Here is a 27,168-nt window from a genome sequence, read left to right as displayed (position 1 = left end):
CAGTTAGTATTAAAGCAAATAAATTCTAAAACAGGTGTGCCACTTAAAAATGACTTAGCCAGGACCTAAAAGTTTGTCCTTTTAGAAGACCTCAGAGTAGTCTTTTAAAAGTGTGTAATCCATGGCTATGTGCATTAGGAGTAAAAGAAGGCTGCTTTTGACATACATGAGGCTACTTCCATTTTCCATCTTTGTGCTTTCTGCTGCAGGTTTTTAATCTGGACTTTATAGTAAAGTGTGCAAAGACTTACATTTTTACTTGGCACACTTGTGTTGCCAGCCAGCTGGAATTCAGTCTACACATCCTGCCAGATACTGAGATAACTACTGCATAGGCTCTTAATTTGCATGACTGGTTTTGTAGCCAGTAAATTTTCCCATTTGCTTAAAGCTGTACTGAGTATTTATATAAATAAGTTAGAAGGATGTTATTGTCAAAAAGTTAAGAACTTTGATTTAGAACTGAAGATGATTTTTAGAAATTAATTGTTTTATTTCTGAAAGCATTAAGTGGACTGGGAACTTGTGACCTGAGATGACATTGTCTACTGGGTAAAGTACAGGTGATTAATAAGGATTATTAAATAATTCTGAAAGTATTGTATCAGCAAGGTTTACTTACTTTCATTTAGATATTTCATTAGATTATTGTATAGAATATACTTGTCATACCTAAAGTCAGCTTCTTTGAAGAGAAGTGTATAAGAGACCTATTCCTTATTGAATTCTTACTTTGTGGTAAGCCCTTTATATGTCCATTGATCCTTAATCACAATTTTGTAAGGCAAGTGTTAACTCACATTTTATAGAGGGTAGAGCGTAGTTCAGAGAGGTTGAAAAACTGAACTGTCACATGGAAGACCTGAGAACCTCCAGTGTTATTTTTGTAACAGTGCTGCTGTATTCTGATGAGAGTGAACCTAGTTTTATCATATTTAAAGCCTGTGTTGAGAAGAACAGATTGTCACTATATGATCATGTTTATCTTGATATTGGAAATAACCCTGTTTTAATAAAGAACAAATTATGGATTTACCTTAATACATTGACAATTTCTATTGCCTCTATTTAAATAATTTTCAGTAAGAATGATGGCCAATTTATTATACTCAGTGAATAAAATTGACATTTTTAGAAGTAATGACTATCTTCTACTTAATTTTTTGTGCTGCATACAAATGGAAGTTCAACGATATCATTCTGATTTTTTAATTGAAGTATACTTGACATTATATTAGTTTCCTGTGTGCGCCATAGTAGTTGTACATACATATATGTTACAAAATGCTGTAAGTGTAGTTACTTACTGTCCCCATACAAAGTTATTACAGTATTATTGGCTATATTCCCCATGCTGTATTTTTCATCCCTGTGACTTAACATATTTTATAACTGGAAGTTTATGCCTCTATACCCCTTCACCTATCCCCTAACCTATCTTCTAATTCCCCTTTCCGCTGGCAACCACCAGTTTGTTCTCTGTGAGTATTTCTGGGTTTTTGTTGTTTGTTACTTGTTTTTTTTAGATTCCTCATGTAAGTGAAGTCATATGGTGTTTGTCTTTCTCTGACTTATTTCACTTGGCGTAGTATTCTCTAGGTCTGTCAATGTCAAAGTGGCAAGATTTCATTCTTTTTTTTGTGGCTGAGTAATACTCCATTGTGTTTATATTACAGCATCTTCTTTATCCGTTTATCACATATTCTATCTGTTGATAGGCACTTAGGTTGCTTCCGTGCCTTGGCTATTGTAAAAAATGCTGAAGTAAACATAGGAGTGCATATATCTTTTTGAGTTAGTGATTCTGTTATCTTTAGGTAAATGCTCAGAAGTGGAAGAACTGAATAGTATGGTAATTCTGTTTTTAGTTTTTTGAGTAACTTCCATTCTGTTTTCTGTAGTGGCTGTACCACTCCCACCAACAGTGCATGAGGGTTCCCTTCCCTCTACATCTGTGCTAACACTTGTTATTTGTTGTCTACTTAATAATAGCCATTCTTACTGGTGTGAGGTGAATCTCACTGTGATTTTGATTTGCTTATTTCCCTGATGATTAGTGATATTGAGCATTTTTCGTGGAGACATTGTAATTTTAATTTATCTTAAAGTAGAACTTTAATTTCTTGTGAAAGATTTTCTTAGTAAAAAGAGGATAATTCTCAAGGTTTGAGCAATAACATACCTGCTGGTGACCGCTGACAAGTATCTCCTCAGATCCACATTTGAATACCGTCCATGGAGGGTAGTATATTGGAAACTGTAAGCATAGTGCCCTCTAGGAATAGCTATTGACTTCTGCTGGTAATGATAAATAATGGCTTCTAAAACAATGACAGCACGTTTGTATTATACTTGATGCTTTTCATACCATTTTCCATATGTATTCCATAGTCTTCTAATTTAGAGCCCGATGATAGATTTTTCTGGTCCAGTTCCTTACTCTGTAGGAAGCAGTCCTCAACTTTTCCAGAGCCCTGATGATAGAGGAGGATGAATTTGTTGATAGGAAGGTCTAGAGACTGCCTTCCTTCCTAGCATCGAGCTATTATTTTAGCGTTCTCTGTGTGCTGTGTTGGGTGTATGTCCATTACACCTGCTTATTCACATTCTAGTGAGCAAGACAGATAGAATAAAGAATAAGGTGTGATGAAAATTATGGGAAAATAGAGGGTGCTGTGAGATGTATAATAGGTTCATTTACCTGGTCTGAGTGAGGAGTGGGGCAAGGTTGACATTTAACTAGAGATCTACTGGTACACGAGAAAGGGTAAAAGTGGCAAAGCTTGGTGACATGGGCAGTGAGGAAAAAGGAGATACCAAGAATGATTCCCAAGTATCTAATGTGAGCAGCTGAGTAGATGGTAGAGTCATTCATTTAGATAAGGGGATGTCTTAAGGGAAAGTAGTTCAGTTCGGGGCATATTGGGGTTTAAGATATTCTTGATAAGTTCAAGAGGCAGTAGAATCTCCTGGTGTGGAACTTAGATCTAAGTCTTGGTTGGAGATGGTAAGTTTGAGGTTCAACATGTAAATGTTTGAAAGTACAGGATTAAATAAAGTTATTAAGGAGAATGTAAGAGGAAAAAGTACTGAGCTGTGTAAAACTTGAAATAATGGGGAAAAGAGGAAGAAAAACTAGATAAGGAAATTGAGTAAAAGCAGTGAAAGCACCTGAAGGAAAATCAGGCAAGTGGTATTTTATAGAAGCCAGCAGAAAGGTGTTGTCATGAAGGATCAACTGAACTCATATGCAAACTCAAAGAAAATGAGAACTAAAAAGCACAGATACTGAAGTTCACAACTTGGATTGGTGTGGTCTTGAGTAGCGAGTACATAGTGAGGAAATGGGGTTAGCAAGTGCATGAAGCTTGTTAAAGATGTTTGAAGGGAAGAAGAAAAAGTGAAGCTAGAAATATGTGAGGGGTTCTGAAAGGTCTGATGGCATGAGAGAGCCTTGATTCATAGAATCCAAATCATGGGGGAGAGAGGTCTTGGGAGAAGGGATGCTGCATTTCCTGAACCAGAGGAAAGATAGGTTTAAATGTAAGTTTAGTGGGAGGATGGGAGATGAGGTGATCTATGGATGAAGTATTTTTTTCCCCATAAAATGACAGAAGAGGTTATCTCTGAAAGGCAGAAAAGGCAGGGCAATGTGGGGATGGGAGGGGAGGGGCAAATGTGTTGCAGAAAGTGGAAGAAGGAGCTGTCAGGAGAATTTCTGGACATTATTAAGGCCTTACTTGAAGTTTATATCACTAAAAACTTAAGGTCACTAATCTGCTTACTGTGTGAGTGAGTGTGTTCCCACCTCTAGTAGATCCTGTTGGCCGGCCGCTGCACAGAATATAGAATATTAGATAGGATAATTAGCGTTAATTATAAATGTGGAATGACCACATAGAGGAGAAAGAGAAAGAATTTAGGATATTGCCCAGAGAGTGATTGAAATGACGGACTGTGTAATGTAAAATGTTTAGCAACTGGACAAAGATGGTACATAGGAGAAGGGACAGATGAGTGGTTGGTATACTGAAATTCTTCTAAGTCAAGAATGGGATTACTAGAACAAGGAAATTGGATAGTTAGTAGGTTGTGATTAAAAAGTGGGTTATTTGAAAATGGAACAAAATAATAGCAGACTCACAGACACTGAGAAAGGACCAGTGGTTACCAAGGGGGAGGGTTGGGGTGGGTGTGGGGGAGGGTGAAGGAGATAAAGGAGCACAGTAATTTGCAATCACAGTGTAAGTTGGTCTTGATAGTACAGCACAGATAATAAATACAGTTAATGATTCTGTAACATGTAACTACATTGATAGATAGTGACCTCACTAGGGGGGTTAGGATTTAACTGTTGAACCACTGTGTTGTATATTTGAAACCAACATGAAATTGTATGTCAATGATATTTTAATTTAAAAAGTGGGTTATTTGATTTTAATATTTAAGAGGTAAAGTCTCTTGGATTTTGTCAAGTTTGTGGCTGAAACTGAGAACTGGTGGCTGAGATGGAGAGTAGAAGACTTGATGGAGAAGGTTAATGAACTGGGAGGTCAGAGGGTTGGGATTTGGTGGAGTTCATAATGATAGCAAAACTGGCATGGAGAGGTAGATTATAGATTTCATGTAAAATCCTTAAATAAGTGAAGAATAAGGTTGTTAGATGACAGTTGGGAAAATTTGAGGGCTAACTGTAGGTGGCACAGCATCAAAATAATGAGTTTTTAAAGAGGGTGAAGGAATAATAGATTTATAAAAGGTTCTGGAGAGCCTGCTTAACAGTGATCTCAGACCATCTTGCTAAGAGATAGTAGAGGGCCCTGCAGGAGGAGAGGCATCCTTAGACTTCAGCTGGGGCAAGGAAGTGGTAGAGGGAACCAGCTCTCAGGTATATGTGAGTGTGCTGATCACTGAGGCCTCTGGTCTTAAGGGTTTGGGTGGTGGTGGGTTTTTGGAATATGAGATTGGAGAGTAGTGCAGATATATTTTGAGTATTAGAGTACAGGATAAGGTAGATGACAAGATTTGTTTACGTTTTGGGTCATGACCCAGAGAAACAGATGAGAGGCATAGTGGCCTTAGAACCAAATTTTCCTAGAGTAGTTTTTAAACCTTTGGTCACAAATCATCCGACAAGTTTTTAAAAACTGTTCTCACTTCATGGCTCACTGTATTTTTAAAGTTTGCATCTTGATTTACCAGTCAGGTCTTAACTGGAAGAAGATGGCATGCTGCATTTAAGCTAAGACCAAGAAGGTTTTTTTTTAAATAAAGAAGCTTTTTACAAAGGTCTGAGTGGGATGTTAGGGACTGTACAAGAATGATGCCCTAGCCTTGGTTACCTGTGTCAGTAAGTTTTCTTTCTGGCCTTCCTTTTTTTATTTAAAACACCTCTGTGTTGTGGTATGTCAGATTCTGTGTGCTGTAAATTCCTTGATCAGTTCCTTTTTGATGTTGGGCTTCCAATGTTTTCATTTTCTTTTTAAGTTGCTTAATTTTTCAAACACCACTTAATAATTGTGACTGTCAACCAGTAACTATCCCTCATCCAAAGAATGGGAAACTGGTTCACATTTCCTTATCTGAAAACTTTGGGGTCAGTTTAATCTTGGAATTTAGGAAATATTTTGGATTATAGGAAGTGTGTATATTTTACATTAACACTTCATCAGAGTCTGAGGTGGCACTCTAATCAAAGATAGCGTTTCTTCAGAAAAAGAAAATACCATCCCAAGTAGGAAGAATACGGTAAGTAGCCTCACTTAGATGAGGTCAGGTTTTACTTCAGAATGCATTATGAGAAAACTTAGTTTTCAGAGCTTTTGGATATTGGAACTGAGAAAAAAGCTTGTGAATTTATAATGCTACCTGTCTCAGGTGGATGCTATGAGATTAAATGAATTAATAATGGAAAGTATTTAGAACAGTACCAGGACATAACTGAGGGCTTGGTAAGTATAAACATAGGTTGACTTTGAATTTTTTTTCCAGCTTTGACATAAAACGTTATGTACTTGGATTTTTACTTGTGAGTGAAGAGTATATTTTCACAAGTTATTAACTCATTTCTATGTCTTTTTCTTAACTACCTCTTTGTATCTCTAGCTTCTTTTTTCACTGGGATGTTGCACTTCCTGAGATGTAAGAATTCTTAACATATTAAAGAAATTAGCCTTTTGCATTTCCCTAATCACTAATGAGCATGTTTCATGTGATTATTTTATGTTAGTATAGTTTCTTTGGTGATATCTGTTCTGATTTCTTGTTCATTTTTAATTGGGTCATTTTCTCATTGAACTTCAAGAGTGTTTTATTTATTCTGGACATAGGTCTTTTATCAGATATTTATTGTAGACATTTCCTCTGAGTCTGTGGCTGGTGTTTGTATTCCTTTAACAGTGTCTTTTGCAGAGCAGAAGTTAATAGTTTTAAGTCCCATTTTATCAAATACTTTTATGACTAGGGAGTACACTCTGTTCCCTTGGCATCTTCTTTGTTGGACAGCTCTAATTGATCTTTAATGTTCTTGTTCATTAGCCCTTATAGTTTTGAATTGAATAGTTATAGCCCTTAATATAGTTACAGAAGTGAATGATGTCTACACGTGGAATAAGCTTGTTCCCTCCTTTCATGACAGCCACTCAGATATTTAAAGGCAGCTTACATCTAATGGCAGCACCCCTTATGTCCCAAATTGAACTTTTATAGTTACCTCAACTGTATGTCATGGGTTATGGTCTCCAAAGCCACTTCTCTATCATCTGTACAGTCTCCTTATCAGAAGTCAAAGGTTTTGTTTAAATTTAGTACTCAGCACATCATGTGATATACATTTATTTGCCCTACACATTATAATTTTAACTTCTTCATCTGGCCCTCTTCTATTAGTGTGGGTTAAGATGGTTACCTGCATTAGTACTTGGGCTTTTAGTAACCACCATTACAGGTAGTGTAATATAAGAGAACTTGATATACAGGTCATTTTATGAGGTGTTGGCCATTGGTTTAATTGGTAACCTTTGACATCAGTAGCTTCTCTGGACCTGTTTTTCCTCATTTGTGTAATGATATGTTTGGTGAAAGTGAAGGAAATATTGTTACTTTCTGACAAGGGTGAAGGAAATACATGTTGTTAATGTATATAAGACCTAGCATCGTTATACAGATGTATACATCTGTATGTGTGTGTATCCAGTTTCAAAAAACATTAATTTATAGCCAGTCTTGTTTCATTTTTATCCCCACCTTTATCCCCATTTTTTCACAATAGATTATTTTGAAGCAAATTCCAGACTTCTTCATACATAAATATAATTGTTTAACAGGTAAGGACTCCAAAAAGGATAACTACAGTACCATGGTTACACTTCAAGATACTTAATATGTACGTTTGACAATTACCATGTTTTAAGCTTTCAGAGAGACTATTTATAAATTGTATATAATTCAAGAGATATGAAAGTCTTTTCCCTTATCCTCATCTGTCAGGGCAACCATATCTGTGCATAATGTAGACCTGCCTTATTATTTTAATTTTTTATTGGCATACAGTAAAATGTAGGAATCTTAGTGTACAGCTTGATGGATTTTGATGTGTAAACACTCATGTTACCATTGCCTTGATCAAGATACCAAAAATTCTCACTATTATTTTTCCCTGCTTCATCTATTTCACCCATAGTTCAGCTCCCTACTCTTCCCACAGTAAGGTAACCACCATTCTGTTCTCTGTGTTTACAAGTCTGTTTTAGTTTTGTTTGTTTTGTTTTTTAGATTATATATGTAAGTGAAATCATACAGTATTTATCCTTCTCTGACTTATTTCACTTCAATAATACCTTGTAGATCCATCCAAGTTGTTGCAAGTGGCAAGGTTCATTATATTTTGGTTGAGAATATTGTGTCATGTATATGTACACCTCTCTTTTTTTATCCATTTATTAATGGACATTTAGGTTGTTTCCTTATTTTGGCTGTTGAATGCTACAGTAAACATATGTATGGGTACATTTATCTCTTAGGATTAGTGATTTTTTTCCTTTGTGTAAATTCTCAGAAGTGGAGTTAGTGGGTTGTATGGTATTTGTATTTTTGGTTTTTTGGGAAACCTCCATGCTGCTTTCTAAAGCGGCTGTAACAATTTGCAGTCCCACCAGCAATGTACAAGCAAGCGTTCCCTCTTCTCCGCTGCTTCATCAGCACTTGTTATTTCTTATCTTGTCAATATTAGCTGTTCTCATGGTATGAGGAGATTATTTCATTGTGGTTTTGATTTGCATTTCCCCGATAATTAGTGATGTGGAGCATCTTTTCATGTGTCTGTCCGCCATCCCTGTGTTGTCTTTGGAAAAATGGCTATTCAGGTCCTATGCTCATTTTTTAATTGGATTGTTTGTTTGTTGTTGAGTTATATGAGTTCTTTGTAATATTTTGGATGTTAGCCCTTATCAGATATATAATTTGAAAATATATTTTTCCATACATAGTTTGCCTTTTCATTTTTTTGTTGATTGTTTCCTTTGGTATGTGAAGCTTCTTAGTTTAATGTAGTCTCATTTGTTTATTTTTGCTTTTGTTTCCCCTGCCTGGGGGAGACATCCAGAAAAAAAATTCCTAATGCTGATGGGCAAGAGTTTATTGCCTTTGTTTTCCTCAAAACAGTAGTTTCATGGTTTCAGTTCTTATATTTATGTCTTTAACACATTTTGTTTTTGTGTATTGGATAAGAGAATGATCCAGCTTCATTCATTTGCATGTAGCTGTCCAGTTTTCCCATCACCATTTATTGAAGAGACTGTCTTTTCTCCATTGTATATTTTTGCCTCCTTTGTCATATATTAATTGACCATTTAAGTGTGGGTTTTTTCCTGGCCTTTTTTGTTTTGTTCCATCGGTCTGTTGACTCTGTTCTTGTGCCAGTACCATACTGATTTGGTTACTGTTCCTTTGTAGTATAGTTTGGAATTGCAGAGTGTGGTATCTCCTGCTTTGTTGTTCTTTCTCAAGATTACTTGGGCTCTTTGAGGGTGTGTGTGCGCACGCTTCCATATAAATTTTAGGGTTATTTGCTGTAGTTCAGTAAAAAATGACTGGTGTTTTGATAGGGATTACATTGAATCTGTATACTGCTTTAGGCAGTGTGGCCATTTTAACATGAATTCTCCCTGTCTGTGAGCATGGAATAGCTTTACATTTATTTGTGTCTTCATTTCCTTTCACCAGGGTCTTACAGTTTTGAGAGTAATGGTCTTTTACTCCTTGGTTAAATTTATTCCTGGGTATTTTATTCTTTTTAATGCAGTTGTAAATGCCTCATTCTTTTTTTTTTTGATATCATTAATATACAGTTACATAAGGAACACTGTTTACTAGACTCCCCCCATCACCAAGTCCCACCCCATACACCCTTACAGTCACTGACCATCAGTGTAGTAAGATGCTGTAGAATCACTACTTGTCTTCTCTGTTTTGTACAGCCCTCCTGTGCCCCCGCCCCCACAATATGTCTGCTAATAGTAATGGCCCCTTTCCTCCCCGCCTCCTTACCCCTCCCTTCCCACCCATCCCCACCAGTCCCTCTCCCTTTGGTAACTGTTAGTCCATTCTTGGATTCTGTGAGTCTGCAATGTTTCCTTCCTTCAGTTTTTTCTTTGTTGTTATACTCCACAGATGACTGAAATCATTTGGTACTTGTCTTTCTCCACCTGGCTTATTTCACTGAGCATAATACCCTCTAGCACCATCCGTGTTGTTGCAAATGGTAGAATTTCTTTTCTTCTTCTTTTTTTATTTTGGTATCATGAATCCACAATTACATGAAGAACGTTATGCTCACTAGGCTCCGCCCTTCACCAAGTCCATTCCATATACCCCTTCAGAGTCACTGTTGATTAGTGTAGTAAGATGCTGTAAAATCACTACTTGTCTTCTCTGTGTTGTACAGCCCTCCCTGTGCCCCCTCCACACTATACATGCTAATTGTAATGCCCCTTTCTTGTTCCCCGACCATGTCTCCCTCCCTTCCCACGCATCCTCCCTAGTCCCTTTCCTTTTTGTAACTGTTAGTCCACTCTTGTGTTATGTGATTCTGCTGCTGTTTTGTTCCTTCAGTTTTCCTTTGTTCTTATACTCCACATATGAGTGAAATCATTTGGTACTTGTCTTTCTCCGCCTGGCTTATTTCACTGAGCATAATTCCCTCTAGCTCCATCCATGTTGTTGCAAATGGTAGGATCTGCTTTTTTCTTATGGCTGAGTAATATTCCATTGTGTATATGTACCACATCTTCATTATCCATTCATCTACTGATGGACATTTAGGTTGCTTCCGTATCTTGGCTATTGTAAATAGTGCAGCAATAAACATAGGGGTACATCTGTCTTTTTCAAACTGGAGTGCTGCATTCTTAGGGTAACTTTCTAGAAGTGGAATTCCTGGGTCAAATGGTATTTCTATTTTGAGCATTCTGAGGAACCTCATACTGCTTTCCACAATGGTTGAACTAAGTTACATTCCCACCAGCAGTGTAGGAGGGTTCCCCTTTCTCCACAACCTTGCCAACATTTGTTGTTTGTCTTTTTGATGATGGTGATCCTTACTGGTGTGAGGTGATATCTCATTGTGGTTTTAATTTGCATTTTTCTGATAATAAGCGATAATAATTTTCTGATAATAATCTTCATGTGTTTGTCTGTTGGCCATCTGACTTTCTTCTTTAGAGAACTGTCTTTTCACCTCCTCTGCCCATTTCTTAAATTGGATTATTTGCTTTTTGTTTGTTGAGGTGTGTGAGCTCTTTATGTATTTTGGATGTCAACCCTTTATCAGATCTGTCATTTATGAATATATTCTCCCATACTGAAGGATACCTTTTTGTTTTATTGATGGTGTCCTTTGCTGCACAGAAGTTTTTCAGCTTGATATAGTCCCTCTTGTTCATTTTTGCTTTTGTTTCCCTTGCCCCAGGGAGCAAGGAGAAGTTCATGAAGAAGTTGTTCATGTTTATGTCCAAGAGATTTTTGCCTATGCTTTTTTCTAAGAGTTTTATGGTTTCATGACTTACATTCAGGTCTTTGATCCATTTCGAATTTACTTTTGTGTATGGGGTTAGACAGTGATCCAGTTTCATTCTCTTACATGTAGCTGTCCAGTTTTGGCAGCACCATCTGTTGAAGAGACTGTCATTTTCCCATTGTATGTCCATGGCTCTTTTATCATTTATTAATTGACCATATATGTTTGGGTTATTATCTGGGGTCTCTATTCTGTTCCACTGATCTGTGGCTCTGTTCTTGTGCCAGTACCAAACTGTCTTGATTACTGTGGCTTTGTAGTAGAGCTTGAAGTTGGGGAGCGAGATCCCCCCACTTTATTCTTCCTTCTCAGGATTGCTTTGGCTATTCAGGGTCTTTGGTGTTGCCATGTGAGTTTTTGAACTATTTGTTCTAGTTTGTTGAAGAATGTTGTTGGTAATTTGATAGGGATTGCATCAAATCTGTATATTGCTTTGGGCAGGATGGCCATTTTGACGATATTAATTCTTCCTAGCCAAGAGCATGGGATGAGTTTCCATTTATTAGTGTCCTCTTTAATTTCTCTTAAGAGTGTCTCGTAGTTTTCAGCTTATAGGTCTTTCACTTCCTTGGTTAGGTTTATTCCTAAGTATTTTATTCTTTTTGATGCAATTGTGAATGGAATGGTTTTCCTGATTTCTCTTTCTGCTAGTTCACTGTTAGTGTATAGGAAAGCCACCGATTTCTGTGTATTAATTTTGTATCCTGCAACTTTGCTGTATCGATATCAGTTCTAGTAGTTTTGGAGTGGATTCTTTAGGTTTTTTTAATGAACAATATCATGTCATCTGCAAATAGTGACTGTTTGACTTCTTCTTTACCAATTTCAATTCCTTGTATTTCTTTGTTTTGTCTAATTGCTGTGGCTAGGACCTCCAGTACTATGTTGAATAACAGTGGGGAGAGTGGGCATCCCTGTCTTGTTCCTGATCTCAGAGGAAAAGCCTTCAGCTTTTCACTGTTCAGTATGATGTTGACTGTGGGTTTATCATATATGGCCTTTATTATGTTGATGTACTTGGCCTCTATACCCATTTTGTTGAGAATTTTTATCATGAATGGATGTTGAATTTTGTCAAATGCTTTTTCAGCATCTATGGAGATGATCATGTGGTTTTTGTCCTTTTTGTTTATGGAGTGGATGATGTTGATGAATTTTCAAATGTTGTACAATCCTTGCATCCTTGGGATGAATTCCACTTGATCATGATGCATGATCATTTTGATGTATTTTTGAATTTGGTTTGCTAATATTTTGTTGAATATTTTTAAATCTATGTTCATCGGGGATATTGGTCTGTAATTTTCTTTTTTTGTGGTGTCTTTGCCTGGTTTTGGTATTAGAGTGCTGTTAGCATCATAGAATGAGTTTGGGAGTATTCCCTTCTCTTCTACTTTTTGTAAAAGTTGAAGGAGGATGGTTATTAAGTCTTCACTAAGTGTTTGATAAAATTCAGCTGTGAAACCATCGGGTCCAGGTCTTTTGTTCTAAGATAGGTTATTGATTACCAATTCAATTTCTTTGCAGGTAATTGGTCTATTCAGATTTTCTGTTTCTTCCTGGGTCAGCCTTGCAAGGTTGTATTTTTCTAGAAAATTGTCCATTTCTTCTATGTTGTCTAGTTTGTTACCATATAATTTTTCATAGTATTCTCATAATTCTTTGTATTTCTGTGGTGTCTGTAGTGATTTTTCCTTTCTTATTTCTGATGCTGTTTGAGTGTGTAGATTCTCTTTTTCTCTTGATAAGTCTGGCTTGGGGTTTATCTGTTTTGTTTATTTTCTCAAAGAATGAGCTCCAACTTTCATTGATTATTTCTATTGTTTTGTTGTTCTTGATTTTATTTATTTCTGCTCTAATTTTTATTATGTCCCTCTTTCTCCTGACTTTGGGTGTCATTTGTTCTTGCTTTTTTAGTGTCATTAATTGTGAATTTGGACTGTTCATATGGGACTGTTCTTTCCTGAGGCAGGCCTGTATTGCAATATACTTCCCTCTTAGCACAGCCTTTGCTGTGTCCCACAGATTTTGCAGTGTTGAGTTATTGTTGTCATTTGTCTCCATATTGCTTGATCTCTGTTTTAATTTGGTCATTGATCCATTGATTATTTAGGAGCATGTTATTAAGCCTTTGTGTGTTCGTGAACTTTTTCATTTTCTTTGTGTAATTTATGTCTCATTTCATACCTTTGTGATTTGAGAAGCTGGTTGGTATAATTTCAATATTTTTAAATTTATTGATGCTCTTTTTGTTGCCTACTATATGATCTATTTTTGAAAATGTTCCATGTGCACTTGAGAAGATTGGATATCCTGTTGCTTTTGGATGAAGTGTTCTGTAGATGTCCGTTAGGTCTATCTGTTCTAATACATTGTTCAGTGCCTCTGTTTCTTTACTTATTTTCTGTCTGGTTTATCTGTCCTTTGGAGTGAGTTGTGTGTTGAAGTATCCTAAACTGAATGCATTGCATTCTATTTCCCCCTTTAGTTCTGTTAGTATTTGTTTCACATATGTAGGTGATCCTCTGTTGGGTGCATAGATATTTATAATAGTTATGTCCTCTTGTTGGACTGACCCCTTTATCATTTTGTAATGTCCTTCTTTGTCTCTTGTTACTTTCTTTGCTTTGAAGTCTATTTTGTCTGATACAAGTACTGTAACTCTTGCTTTTTTCTCCTTATTAGTTGCATGAAATATCTTTTTCCATCCCTTTACTTTCAGACTGTGTATGTCTTTGGGTTTGAAGTGAGTCTCTTGTAGGCAGCATATAGATGGGTTTTGAGTTTTTATCCATTCAGCGACTCTGTCTCTTGATTGGTTCATTTAGACCATTTACATTTAGGATGATTATCGATAGGTATGTACTTATTGCCATTATAGGCTTTAAGTTCGTGGTTATGAAAGCTTCAAGGGTAATTCCCTTACTGTCTAACAGTCTAATTTAACTCACTTCCTATGCTATTACAAACATAACGTCAAGGTTCTTTTTTTTGCCTCTTCCATTCTTTATATGTTAGGTAACATATTCTGTACTCTTTGTCCCTTGATTGACTTTGGGTGTAGTTGATTTGATTTTGCATCTGTTTAGTAATTGATTGTTCTACTTTGCTGTGGTTTTATTTCTCCTGTTAACATGTATTTATCCTTTGGAATATAGCAGTACCTCCAAAATGCACTGTAGAGGTGGTTTGTGGGAGGTAAATTCTCTCAGCTTTTGTTTATCTGAAAAATTTTAAATCCCTCCTTCAAATTTAAATGGTAATCTTGCTAGGTAGAGTATTCTTGGTTCATGGCCCTTCTACTTCATTGCATTAAAGATATCATGCCAGTCCCTTCTAGCCTATAAGGTTTCTGTTGAGAAATGTGATGATAGCCTGATGGGTTTTTCTTTGTATGTGATCTTTTTTCTCTCTCTAGCTGCTTTTAAAAGTCTGTCTTTAGCCTTGATCTTTGCCATTTTAATGATTATGTCTTGATGTTGTCTTCCTTGGGTCCCTTTTGTTCAGAGATCTGTGCCATTCCATTGCTTGAGAGACTTATCGCCTTCCCCAGATTGGGGAAGTTTTCAGTAATTACCTCCTCAATAGCACTTTCTATCCCTTTTTCTCTCTCTCTTCTTCTCCTGGTACCCCTGTAATGCGGGTATTGTTCCATTTGAATTGGTCTTACAGTTTTCTCAATATTCTTTTGTTCTTAGAGATCCTTTTTTTTCTCTGTGTCTCAGCTTCTTTCTGTTCCTCTTCTCTAATTTCTATTCCATTTATTGTCTCTTCTACTTCATCTAATCTGCTTTTAAATTCCTCCACTGTATGTTTCATTTTAGATATGGAATTTCTTGATGACTGAATCTCCGTTTTAATTTCGTCCCTGTGTTCTTGAATGTATTTTTGCCCCTCCATGAGCATGTTTATGATTTTTTTTTTAATCTCTCTTTCAGGAAGAGTGGTGAGTTCAGTTTCACTTGGCCGTTTTTCTGGGGTTTGTGAGACTTTGGTCAGAACCAGATTCCTTTGACGTTTCATAATTGTATGTAGTGCCCTTTAGTGCCCAGAAGCTCCAGTCACTGGAGCTGCTCAGCCCCTACAGTGAGGTTGGGGGTTGTAGGGGAGCGGTGCTGTTGCCTGGTGGGAGGGAAGAGTTGTTTTCTGATTTCTGGCTGCAGTGCCTGTCTCCAGTATCAGAGCCAGTGGGCCAAGCACACAGGTGTAAGCCTCTAGCTGTTGTACGCAGGGCCTCCCTCTGGTTGGCCTGATGCCAGTGCAGTGACTGCTGGTTTGTGAGGTGGTGCTTGCAGGCCAGGCGGAAGGTGTAGCAGGCTTTGTGTCACAGTCGGGGGCCTCTGAGCTGAGTAGGCAGCCTGGAGGATGGAGCACCTGAAGCTCCTCAAAGTTCCCAACCTGCTGGGTTGAGCACAGCCTGACAACCTTGTCCACCTATCCCTTGTCCCGTGTACCAAACTTTGTGCAGACCCTTCCCCTTCAGCCTTCTTGCTGCTAGGAAGTGTCAGACTGCCTGCCTTTCCTTTGTCCCAGAGCAGCCTGATGTGGATCCCTGTCTTCCACAAATGGCTGGAATCTCAGTCTCTCAAGCACTCCTCCTGTCCCATATCCCCAACTCCACCAACCTCCAGAGCACCACACAGTGCAGGCTTGTGTTCCAAAGCAGACCTCCAGGGCTGGGTATTCAGCAGTCTTAGGTTACACTCCCTTCCCACTCCTTTTCTCTTCCTCCTGTCGGTGAGCTGAGGTGGGGGAAGGGTTTGGATCCCGCTGGATCAAGGCTTTCCTATGTTACCCTGTTTTGTGAGGTCTGTATGCAGTCTGGTGCAGCCTTCTTTCCTGTTGCTGTTTTAGGGATTGTTGTATTGTGGGATTAATGGGATTAATACATAAATCAAGTAATATAGAAATCAAATGTAGGAATACATATGCCCTGATTGTTTCTCCTACAACTCCTGATGCATGATCAATAACAGAATGAGTAAAGACAAAACAGTTCCTACAACTCGTGATCGCCCTCACATGCTTTTGGTGTCCTTGAGGAGCATCACGCCCTAGGGCTGGACTCAAGGTCAGATAATGATTGTGTGTTGATCATGTGTTGAACCCCCTACTCAGAATTCTTTGGATGTTTGGGTTCATTTGCTCAGTAAATATGAGGTGTGCCTTTTCGGCATTACTTTTGCGCTATTACGCCTTGAGTCCCTTGGCTGGTCCTTTCAGGTCTTTTGTATCTCATTGTGTCTCCTCCCTTGTCTGCGGTTCAGAAGCAGGGAGGGGACCGACAAGTGGCCCCCGAACAGGGACCCTTGAAACTGAGAGTGGGGAAGCTCTGAAGATCATTGATCCGATAAGACTCCCGGGAAAGCATATGTAGGGATAGGGTCGAGATGTCAGGGACGCTGTAATGGGCCAACATGAAACTAAAGCAGATAAACCAGAGGATTACTTAAAACTTTTCCGTGCCGCGCTAAAAACCTCAGGAGTGAAAACTTCTAAAAAAGACTTTGCTCAACTGCACAAATACATTAAAAAACATTTGTTACTTGTTGCCGCCACAAGGAACCCTCAGACAAGCTGATTGGAGTAATGTATTAAGAGATTTCAGAAAGGCTCACAGACAGGGAAACATTATCCCTGTACCTGTTTGGGTGGATCTATGACCCCTCAATAAAGAAAAACTGGCAGCCTTACACACATCAGTTCAACAACAGCTTCTGTCAGATAGATTAGAATTTTCCACAAGCCCATGGAATTCCCCTGTATTTGTTGTAAAACAGAGTCTGGAAAATGGAAACTCTTACATTACTTAAGACAAATTAATGCAGTTCTTAAACCTATGGGACCTTTACAAGAAGGTCTCCCTTCTCTGGCCATGATTCTAAAAGACTTGGACATGGCTATCATTGACCTTAAAGATTGCTTTTTTACAATTTCCTTTATCTGTGGCAGATAGGGAAAAGTTTGCTTTTACTGTACCTTAAATTTACAAGCTCCTTCTGAAGGATTCCAATAGAAAGTACTTCCTCAAGGAATATTAAACAGCCCTAGCAAACAGACTACCACCCAGCCCACCTTAGGGGCAGGGCAGGTGGTACAAGTCCACACCCCAAGCCCTCTCTTCACATTATTAAGGTATATGTGGCATGGGATGCATCCTTCCTGCTCTAATAGATTTTCCTGAAAATAGTCATGAAACATTTCTCTGAGCTCTGCCATCTGATTGTGATGACAACTTGAAGCTTCTAGATCCCACCTCTGTTGCAGTTGCAGCTGCATTCATCCTGCCAGTTCCTGGACTTGTTGGTGGAATGCAAAAAGAGGTATCTAAGCTGGCCTGTGTATACAGTAAGACAATGAATTTGACTGCTTCTATATTATCTGAACTCAATCAAGAGCTAGGAGAAGTATGAGTTGTGGACCTTCAGAATTGTGCTATTATAGACTGTCTGCTGTTTAAAGAATTTAGGGGATGTGAACAGTTTCCAGGAATGTGTTGTTTTAATTTGTCTGATTTTTCTCAAATTATCCAAAATCAATTAGATAATATTCATCATGTTATTGATAAGTTATCACAAATGCCTGGATTATCAAATTGGTTCTCTTGGTTTCACTGAATATGGCCAAAACTTGTAGGTTTGCTTCTATTATGTATTTGTGTTCCTGTTTTGGTAATGTGGGTACGTCATTTTATCACTAGCTTATTGAAGCCAATATATGCTTATGTGACTTTTCAAGAAGTAATGTCTAAGAAGCGATTGTTCAGTGTCTACATTACCCCCCATGAAAGTCCGTGCAGTGAATCAGTGTATTTTGTCATTTTTACGATTATGGCTGGACCATAAGTGTATGAGAAAAAGCATCGACCTACTTCAAATGCCTCTTTTTGCTGCATGTTGTCTCCCTGTATGGCCCTGAAAGATGGCTGGTTAGCTAGAGATGGGTAAGATTCCTCATGAGAGGAACAACCTAAGACAGGCACAGTCAAAGGGGGCCAACTGAGGTGAGACTTAGAACCTCATCCCCCCATTTATGTGAGGCATTCTCTGCTGCCCTTGCCTAGCTCAGATCCAAAACCCAGTCTATAGGCATAGACCTGCTCACCTGCAATTATCTTCTACTTGAACTAAATCTACTTTCTATCTTTATTTTACATCATGTAAATTCAAGAAGTACAGTTCTATTTCATACTGCAATAGTTCCTACAACTAGTGACTGCCCTCACATGAGCCCTCACATGGTTTTGGTGTCCTTGAGGAACGTCACGCGCTAGGGTTGGACTCAAGGTCAGATAATGTTGTGTGTTGATCATGTGTTGAATCCCCTACTCAGAATTCTTTGGATATTTGGGTTCATTTGCTTAATAAATGAGGAGTGACATTTTGGCATTGCTCTTACGTTGTTACGCCTTGAGCCCCCTGGCTGGTCCTTTCAGATCTTCGATATCTCATCGTGCCTCCTCCCTTGTCTGCAAGTCAGAAGCAGGGAGGGAACCAACATGTATTAACTATATTTTCACACTGTATGTGGTTTTGGGAGGAATTCTCTGTCTCACCTCTCATGCTGCCATCTTGAATCTCCAATCTATGTTTAGCTTTTATAAATAATTCCAGAGTGCTTAGTCCAGTTTCGTCTCCCACCCCTTTAAGTAGCTTTACCTTCTTAGCAGTATTTAGCATTGTGAATTTTAGCTCTTTTGGTGGTTGTATAGCAATATCTCAGTATGTTTTAATTTGCATCTTCCTAATATCCAATGGCTGTAAGCAGTATTTAATGTATTTATGTATGTTTATTGATATTATCAAGTGATTGATAAGTCTCTTGATCATTTTTATATTGGATGTCTTTTTGTTGAGTGGTAGACATCCTTTATTGTCCCAACTGCTTGCCTGCCCCCACCCCCCAACCATGTCTGTCTGGTTGTTCTCTTTTTTTTAATGTTTTTTAATTTTTATTTTTTATTTAAGTATTGTGGATACACAATCTTATGTTGGTTTCAGATATACAACACAGCAGTTCAACAGTAAAACCCATATCATTAAATTCTCACCCCCTCTAGTGCAGTCATTATCAGCATCATAAGATGTTACAGAATCATTAACTGTATTCTCCATATTGTACCACCATCCCCATGGCCAACTTGTATCGTGATTACAAATTACTGTGCTGCTTTATCCCTTCACCCTCCCCCTGCCACCCACCCCAACCTCTCCACATTGGTAACCACTAGTTCCTTCTCAGTGTCTGTGAGTTTACTGCTATATACTTCCTTCTGTTTTGCTTTATTTGTTTGTGTTTTTATATATATATATTTATTTATTTATTTATTATGGTATCATTAGTATACAGTCACATGAGCAACATTGTGGTTACTAGATTCCCCCCATTATCAAGTCCCCACCACATACCCATTACTGTCACTGTCCATCAGCATAGTAAGATGCTGTAGAGCCACTACTTATCTTCTCTGTGCTATATTGCCTTCTCTGTGACCCCCCAAATTGTGTGCTGGTCATAATGCCCCTTAATAACCTTCTCTCTCCCTCGCCACCAGCCCTGTGCACCCCATTTCCTCTGGTAACCACCAGTCCCTTCTTGGAGTCTGTGAGTCTGCTGCTGTTTTGTTCCTTTCATTTTGCTTTGTTGTTATACTCAACAAATAAGTGAAATCATTTGGTACTTGTTTTTCTCCACCTGACTTATTTCACTGAGCATAATACCTTCTAGATTCATCCACACTGTTGGAATGGCAGGATTTCTTTTCTTTTTATGGCTGAGTAATATTCCCTTGTGTATATGCAGCCACATCTTCTTTGTCCATTCATCTATTGAAGGACACGTAGTTTCCTTCCAAATCTTGGCTATTGTAAATTATGCAGCGATAAACAGGTGCGTATGTCTTTTCAAATCAGGAATTTTGTTTTCTTTGGGAAAATTTCTAGGAGTGGAATTACTGGGTCAAACGGTATTTATATTTTTAGTTTTTTGAGGAACCTCCATATTGCTTTTCACAATACTTGCACCAATTTACATTCCCCCTGGTGTAAAATTTTTTCAGTGGGTAGAGTTAATTTTGATGAAATTAAATTTCTTTCATTGTATCTTGCTTAAATACTTCACTGCCTGAGGTCGTAAAGATATACTCTTGTATTCTAAACTTTACATTGCTCCTTCATATTTAGGTCTAATTCATGTGGATTTGTAGACACTCTTTAAATTAAGGAAATTGACCTTTTTTGGTAAAAGGAGTTGCAGCTATTTTTTTCACATTTTGTTGCTTTTGACATAACATTTTTTTTACCATGTTGAAATTTCAGATTTTATGTAAATTAACTTGGGTTATGGGATTTATATCTGAGAAAGAACTTCCCCATTCCCAGGTAATGTAATTTTTTAAATTCCCCATTCTTTTATTATATGTATCTAGTTTTCATTTTCTGTGTTTAAGTCTTTGATTTACCTAGAATATATTTTCATGTTTGAGTTTAAAAACCCACTTTTGTTTTTCCTCAGACATTCCAGTACCCTTTACTGAATAAACCATCATTCCTATAGATTTTAAATTCCACAATCAACACATATTGATTTCCCTCTTATATTTTGCTCATTTTCTTTTAAACCAAAAAATATATAAATTTTTGAGTCTTTGAAAACTTGGCTAAAACTATAAACTACTCCCCCAAAAAAATGTGTGCACAAATTTTTTTTTTCATACAGCTTCACAAGATTTGTAGAACCCATAAAATCTATTTATAAATTTGTGATCAGACTTCCATCCCACTTTTTAAATACTTCAGAGTTCATTAACTGAATCCTTAAATCATTCCACCTGTTTGTTTTCCTTCACATAACTGTGAACTCACATTATTCCACGTACTGATAGATTTTATTTATTTATTAATTAAAGTATCATTGCTATGTGATCTTATGTTGGTTTCAAATACACAACACTATGATTCAACGGTTACCTGTATTATCAAATCCTCACCCCCTCCAGTGGGGTCACTGTCTATCAACGTAGTAAGATTTTACAGAATCATTTGATATGTTTTTTTATTTTTAAGGGAATCATTTATTTCCTTTAAAAATTAAGAATTCATGTGGGAATAATAGGCATTTAATTAATCTTTCGTGAGGTTGCTTGCTTTTTTTTAGATAAGCAGGATGAGGCTTAGAGAGGTAATACAACTTGCCAAATTTTATACATCTAGTTATTGACTTAGCTATGTGGTTCAATCCCATGTTTCTGAAACTCCAAATTCCATGTAATTTTCTTTAAGATAGATTCCCTCCCTTTTATGTTACCTTATATATTAAAGATGGAGTATTTAAAGATGTTAAAAGGCATTTATTAAGTATCTGATTGCAGATGGTGATGGGCTAAATAAATTTAGTCTTATACCGAGAACTTTGTATACATCCAGTCTTTGCCTCTGGCTTGAGGAAGAACAGTAGACCATAAAATGTGGTTTTGGATTCCTTGCATGAACCTGATAGACAGGGAAGTATTGCTGAATTTCTGGTTAAAATTCACTAAGAAAAATTACTGAAAGATTATTTGAAAAATGTCCTGTATTGTGGCAAAGTTGTAGTAGCTGTAATTTGCAATTGTGTGATGCTGAATAACCTGCAAAATATCCTTTTGTATTTTATCTTTTATCTGTTCAACCTGCCCTAGAGACAGATTTTTTTAGTTTGTTTTTTCAGGCAAAGAACCTGAACTTCTTAAGGTCTCATTTTAGCTAGTAGTTGACACTCATCCATTTAACTCCTAATCTTAGCTAGAAATACATTTCTTCTTATACAGGTAGAATCCTTAAATCATCCCACCTGTTTGTTTTCCTTCACATAACTGTGTGTACTCACATTATTCCAAGTAATGGAATCTTGGATATTAAGACAGAGTAATGCTTAGCCTCTCTGTAAGAAGAGAACTCATCTTTATTTACTTCTTTTTAAAAGTTTTAAAATACAGTTGATGTTTGAGGTATTAAGTGGGCTTATCTGACATGGAAGGTGGGATGTTTGTGGGATTAGGACAGTTGAAAATAATTACTGTTCAGTGCTTTAGGATAAGATAGCTTTCTCTGAAGGAATAGTTATGAATATTTACTGGAGAGCTAAATGATGAAGGACTGTAGAAAACATTTTATATATTAGGAAGCTGTTGTGGAGAATTTGGACAGATTATCATATGTCGAACTCTGTTGAATTAGATTGGTTTTTATCTGTGTAATGTATTTCAGAAGTTTAAAAATATGTGCTTTAATAAACCATCTGGGATTGTTTATGCTATATAATTAAATCATGAATAAATTATACTTCCTAATATAACTTTTAGTGAGAATACTTTGAATTAAGAGGGCTCTTTATTATTACTCTTTGCACTTAAGACAAATTTTACAAGATAAAGTTAGACTTACGTGAAAGGCAGCTTATTTATGAGAATAGTAAGTGTTAAAACAATACATTGAAATAGTAAGTAAAACAAAGTAGTAATTTTTAGAAACATGGATATTGTTCACAGAAACTTTTTAGTTAGAAGAATGTTTATTACATAAAGTATGAGTAGTCTCAATAAATTTTGTGACATTAAGACAGTGGAACTCTATATAATTATTAAACAGACACTGCTGTTTAATGATGTCTCCTAGACCTTTGTGTAGCTAAGCATTCCCATAGGTATTTATTAGGAAAAATTCTTCAGTAGTGCTGTAAAGCAGTCTCTAGGTCAGTGGCTTCCCTTTTGAGCAGATGAGAAATTGAAGCCCTCAGGAGAATCCCAAAGTTAGATGGGTCTTGCCTGAGCTCTAAAGAGCTAGTTTAACTAGGGCAACATAGTCTTCAGACTCTGCTACCATTGCTTTTTCTGCTTGGTTTGGGTTTAGACTTGGCTTCCTTTCTAACCCTTTAAAGTATCAGGTGTTAGACTCAGCTTTTCAGTATTTTATGCTCTGTGATTGGTACTTCTGAGATTATGAAAACCATAGTTCCTTGTCTTTAGCTGGGAATTATCTAAGAATAAAATGGGTATAACTGTAAATTAAATGCCTTTTAAAGGTAGGTAAATATAAAATCCTAAGTCATATTTAAATCCCTTGAGTGACATAAAAATTTGTACAATGAATTCATGTAAAGCATCCCTTTTCCTATATTTGATGGTTTGTTAATTGAGATCTATAAATGGCTGTTAAATGTAGGGGTACTTTTTTTTAAACTAATTTTATTGTTTGACATAAACATTTTTTTTTTGTCTTTTTTTAAATTATGGTATCGTTAATCTGCAGTTATATGAGGAACATTATGTTTACTAGGTTCCCCACTTCACCAGGCATAAACATTTTGCCAGTGTTTTTTCTACTCGTAAGTGCTAGAATAATTAATCATAATACCAATTTGAATCATATTTCCATCTTTCATTTAGAAAGGTTAACAGAAATGTTTCCAATAAAAATTAACAACAGAAATGAATTCCCCAAGCTACGTAGAAAATGAATAGGCAGTTTAAGATTTACTACTGGCTGGTATACATAAATAGCCACTGTATGTAACTTAGGTACCAAAGAGACTGTTAAAAAAAAATGCTTGAAGTTATTTGACTTTTATGATTAGAAAAGTAGGAAAACAGAAGGAGCTAAAGAAACCTGACTCTGGGACAGGTTTTTAGACCAAGCTGGCATGTCTTATGAGCAGTAGTGCCCCAGAGAAATGCAGACACTGCTGGAATGTTTTCATTTATTGTTTTAAACTGTTTAGATTCTACCAAATAATTTTTAACTTACACTTTTTTTATTTGAAAAAACCCATAATACCTCCAGAAAGGTTTGACTGAGTCATTTTACGTCATTCTTGATAGATCCAGTCGCTTAACACTGCTGAAATCTCTTGAATTTTAGGGTAACAATATTAAGGGGTTTGGATGCCTGAGGGGGTCACTAGTAGACATGAAAGCTATATACTAAAAAAGGTAAAAGGGGAAATGTCAACTATGTTAACATTAGTTTTTTTAAATAATTTAAAACTGTGTCAATTATTTGAAGATTGATTCTATACTATTAAATAGCCAGCTGTCCGTTACTTTTACCTTGATGTCACTCATGTTTTTATCCTTTGACTTATTTCTAATTTTTATAGATAAGGTGGAGAATTTTAGTGAAGGATATGAAAAGAATAGTCACCATATTTACAAAAATGCTGAAGACAGTACTAAAAAACCCAATGCAGAAACTGCAGTGGCTTCTGGATACAAACCAGATGAAATCAAGGAAACAAATGATACTTGGAACTCCCAACTTGGAAAAAGATCAGAATCTCCGTCAGAAATATCTACGATTAAGGGATCTGTAAGAACTGGTTTGTATGAATGGGATAATGATTTTGAAGATATCAGATCAGAAGATTGTATTTTAAGTTTGGATAGTGATCCTCTTTTGGAGATGAAGGATGAGGATTTAAAAAATCGGTTGGAAAATCTAAATGAAGTCATTGAGGAAGACATCATGCAAAGTGTTCTTAGGCCAAGCAACTGTAGGACGTACTGTAGGGCCAATAAAGCAAAATCCTCACAAGGAGCATCGAATTTTGATAAGCTGATGGATGGCACCAGTCAGGCCTTAGCCAAAGCAAACAGTGAATCAAGTAAAGATGGCCTGAATCAGGCAAAGAAAGGCAGTGTAAGTTGTGGGACCAGTTTTAGAGGGACAGTTGGACGGACTAGAGATTACACTGTCTTACATCCATCTTGCTTGTCAGTTTGTAATGTTACCATACAGGATACTATGGAACGCAGCATGGATGAGTTCACTGCAGCAGCTCCTGCAGATTTGGGAGAAGCTGGCCGTCTAAGAAAAAAGGCAGATATTGCAACTGCTAAGACCACTACTAGATTTCGACCTAGTAATACTAAATCAAAAAAGGATGTTAAACTTGAGTTTTTTGGTTTTGAAGATCATGATGAGACAGGAGGTGATGAAGGAGGCTCTGGGAGTTCTAATTACAAAATTAAGTATTTTGGTTTTGATGATCTCAGTGAAAGTGAAGATGATGAAGATGATGACTGTCAGGTGGAAAGAAAGATGAGCAAAAAAAGAACTAAAACAGCTCCATCATCCTCCTTGCAGCCTCCTCCAGAAAACAGCGATAATTCCCAGGACAGTCAGTCTAATACTAATAATGCAGGTAAGACTAAAAAAAAGTAAATGCTTTTTAGGTTTAAATAAGCAACTACTTAGTTTCCTTCTAGATACTCTATTTTAACTTGTTTTTTTGCATTTAAACCAAAGGCTGTTTTATTCAATGTCTACATTAACTTGTTATATTTACTTTTAATTTTAATAGAAATACTATTTAGAACCAGATTACTTTATTCAGAGGTTCAGTATTTTAATGTTAAGTCCCATGTTATAAGGGGCCAATTTGTAGAATTGAAGAGTCTTTCCATATTTGTGTTTTAATTCTGTAGACATTAACACTTGAAAATTTTCAAGAGTGTGTATGTACACAGAGATACCAGACCGTTAGATGTTTCAACTTTGAATATCCCTGAGAGACAAAAGAAATAGGTTTGTTTTGCTGTAATTATTATTGACAAGGGCTTTGTGAGTGGATTGGCTTTTGAGTTAGGAAAAAGTTTGTGAAAGCCTCTGGGACACAGGGGCTATATTTGTTTATATTTAACCAAATACAGTTTTTCTGTGCCAGGTTACTTGTTAAAGAATTAGGTTTTGTTCTGTTAGGATCATAGAAGTGTCATTATGGTGAATCAGAATTCTGGTAGCATTCGTATGTATAGATACTCTTGTAGAGTGTAAGTCATATGTCAGACTACCTACCATTTTGATTTATTTGGCTTAAAAATAGTTTTGTTAGATTAGAATCACTTTTGCCTTCAAAACTGGAATTACACAGGAGTAGCCACCAAAGACTCACCCCTTAACTCTCCACTGCAAAAAATAAATAGATAAAATAAGGATATAGTCAGAATTCATCCAGTATGTCTTGAATCTCTTCTGATGAACTGGTTTGCTAGCATCCTTGCTAGTCACTTGAGATCTGGCTGGGCAAACAGCTTTAAGGTTATTTTCTCAGGAGGATGATAAATAACACATATGAAACCGGAGCTCCTGTCTTGCAGCAACTGACTTAGCTTTTGAGAGCAAATTATCCTAATGTGCGGTTGAAAATCTGGGCTGAAAGTTACATCTAGAGGTAATGTAACTTTTTAAACTTCAAAATGTGAAATCATTAGGCTACCTTTGAAAAACTTCAAGTTGATACCAAATAAAAATTTAAAATTAGAGACCATTTGATTGATATATCTAAAGTTGAAATTTGAGTCTTACTATACAAAACAGCAAACATTTTTAAGGGTTGGGTTAGAAAAAGTATTTTTTTGTTTTGGCTGGAAAAAAATTGTTAACTATTGGAAATTAATCTAATCCTTGGTTAGTTTTGTGTGGAGACCCACAAATCATTGAACTACATTATAGTAGTAGGTCTTTCATATCTTTCAGCAGGGATAATAATCCTCTTGTTTTTTAAAAAATGTGGTCTTTGTAGATGTAAACAGGCATTTATTGAAGGCCAACATATAATTCAGTGTGTTTACATTCGAGAAAAGTGTCAAAGGTAGATACCGGTTGATTTTATGCATTTGTCGTAACTAGTCCATATCAGTGTCCATAGATATCTAGCAGTTACTTTGGAAAAGAATTAATTTTGCCACTTAAAACAAAATAAAACTGGAGCATATACACAGCAACTAGGTTTCTGATTTTCTCTTAGTTGGGTAATAGGCAGGGGGTGAGACAAGTGAAATAACTAGACAATATCACTGGGAATATTTTGTGAACTGCATGGCACTTTTAATCCTTTATTCTTTTCATCCCATGATATGCACCCTCAGTTATTCCTAGGTTGTTTGATAGATAATTAGCGATATTAGAAAGCTAGCTAGTTTTGATTACCATTTCAGAAAACTTGGATTTTACAGAGGACTTGCCTGGTGTGCCTGAAAGTGTGAAGAAGCCCCCAAATAAACAAGGAGATAAATCAAAGGAAAATACCAGAAAAATTTTTAGTGGCCCTAAACGGGT

The 27,168-nt window shown here is 36.7% G+C and overlaps 1 protein-coding gene across 3 annotated transcripts in view; it reads left to right on the top strand.

Annotated features, from left to right (window-relative positions):
- WAPL (WAPL cohesin release factor) overlaps positions 1-27,168 on the top strand; it is an 87,440-nt gene that overhangs the window by 7,345 nt on the left and 52,927 nt on the right. For 2 of the 3 annotated variants that reach the window (XM_037002678.2, XM_073241121.1), the window contains exons 3-4: positions 24,209-25,252; positions 27,048-27,166. In XM_037002678.2, coding sequence (XP_036858573.1) covers positions 24,209-25,252; positions 27,048-27,166 — 1,163 coding nt within the window. The remainder of the gene's footprint in view (positions 1-24,208; positions 25,253-27,047; positions 27,167-27,168) is intronic. The other variant, XM_073241122.1, reaches the window with a different exon arrangement.

The sequence above is a fragment of the Manis javanica genome, chromosome 7 (assembly GCF_040802235.1).
Source record: "Manis javanica isolate MJ-LG chromosome 7, MJ_LKY, whole genome shotgun sequence".
Taxonomy (NCBI): domain Eukaryota; kingdom Metazoa; phylum Chordata; class Mammalia; order Pholidota; family Manidae; genus Manis; species Manis javanica.
The sequence above is the reverse complement of the archived record's forward strand: the minus strand, read 5'-3'. Positions and strand labels throughout refer to the sequence as shown.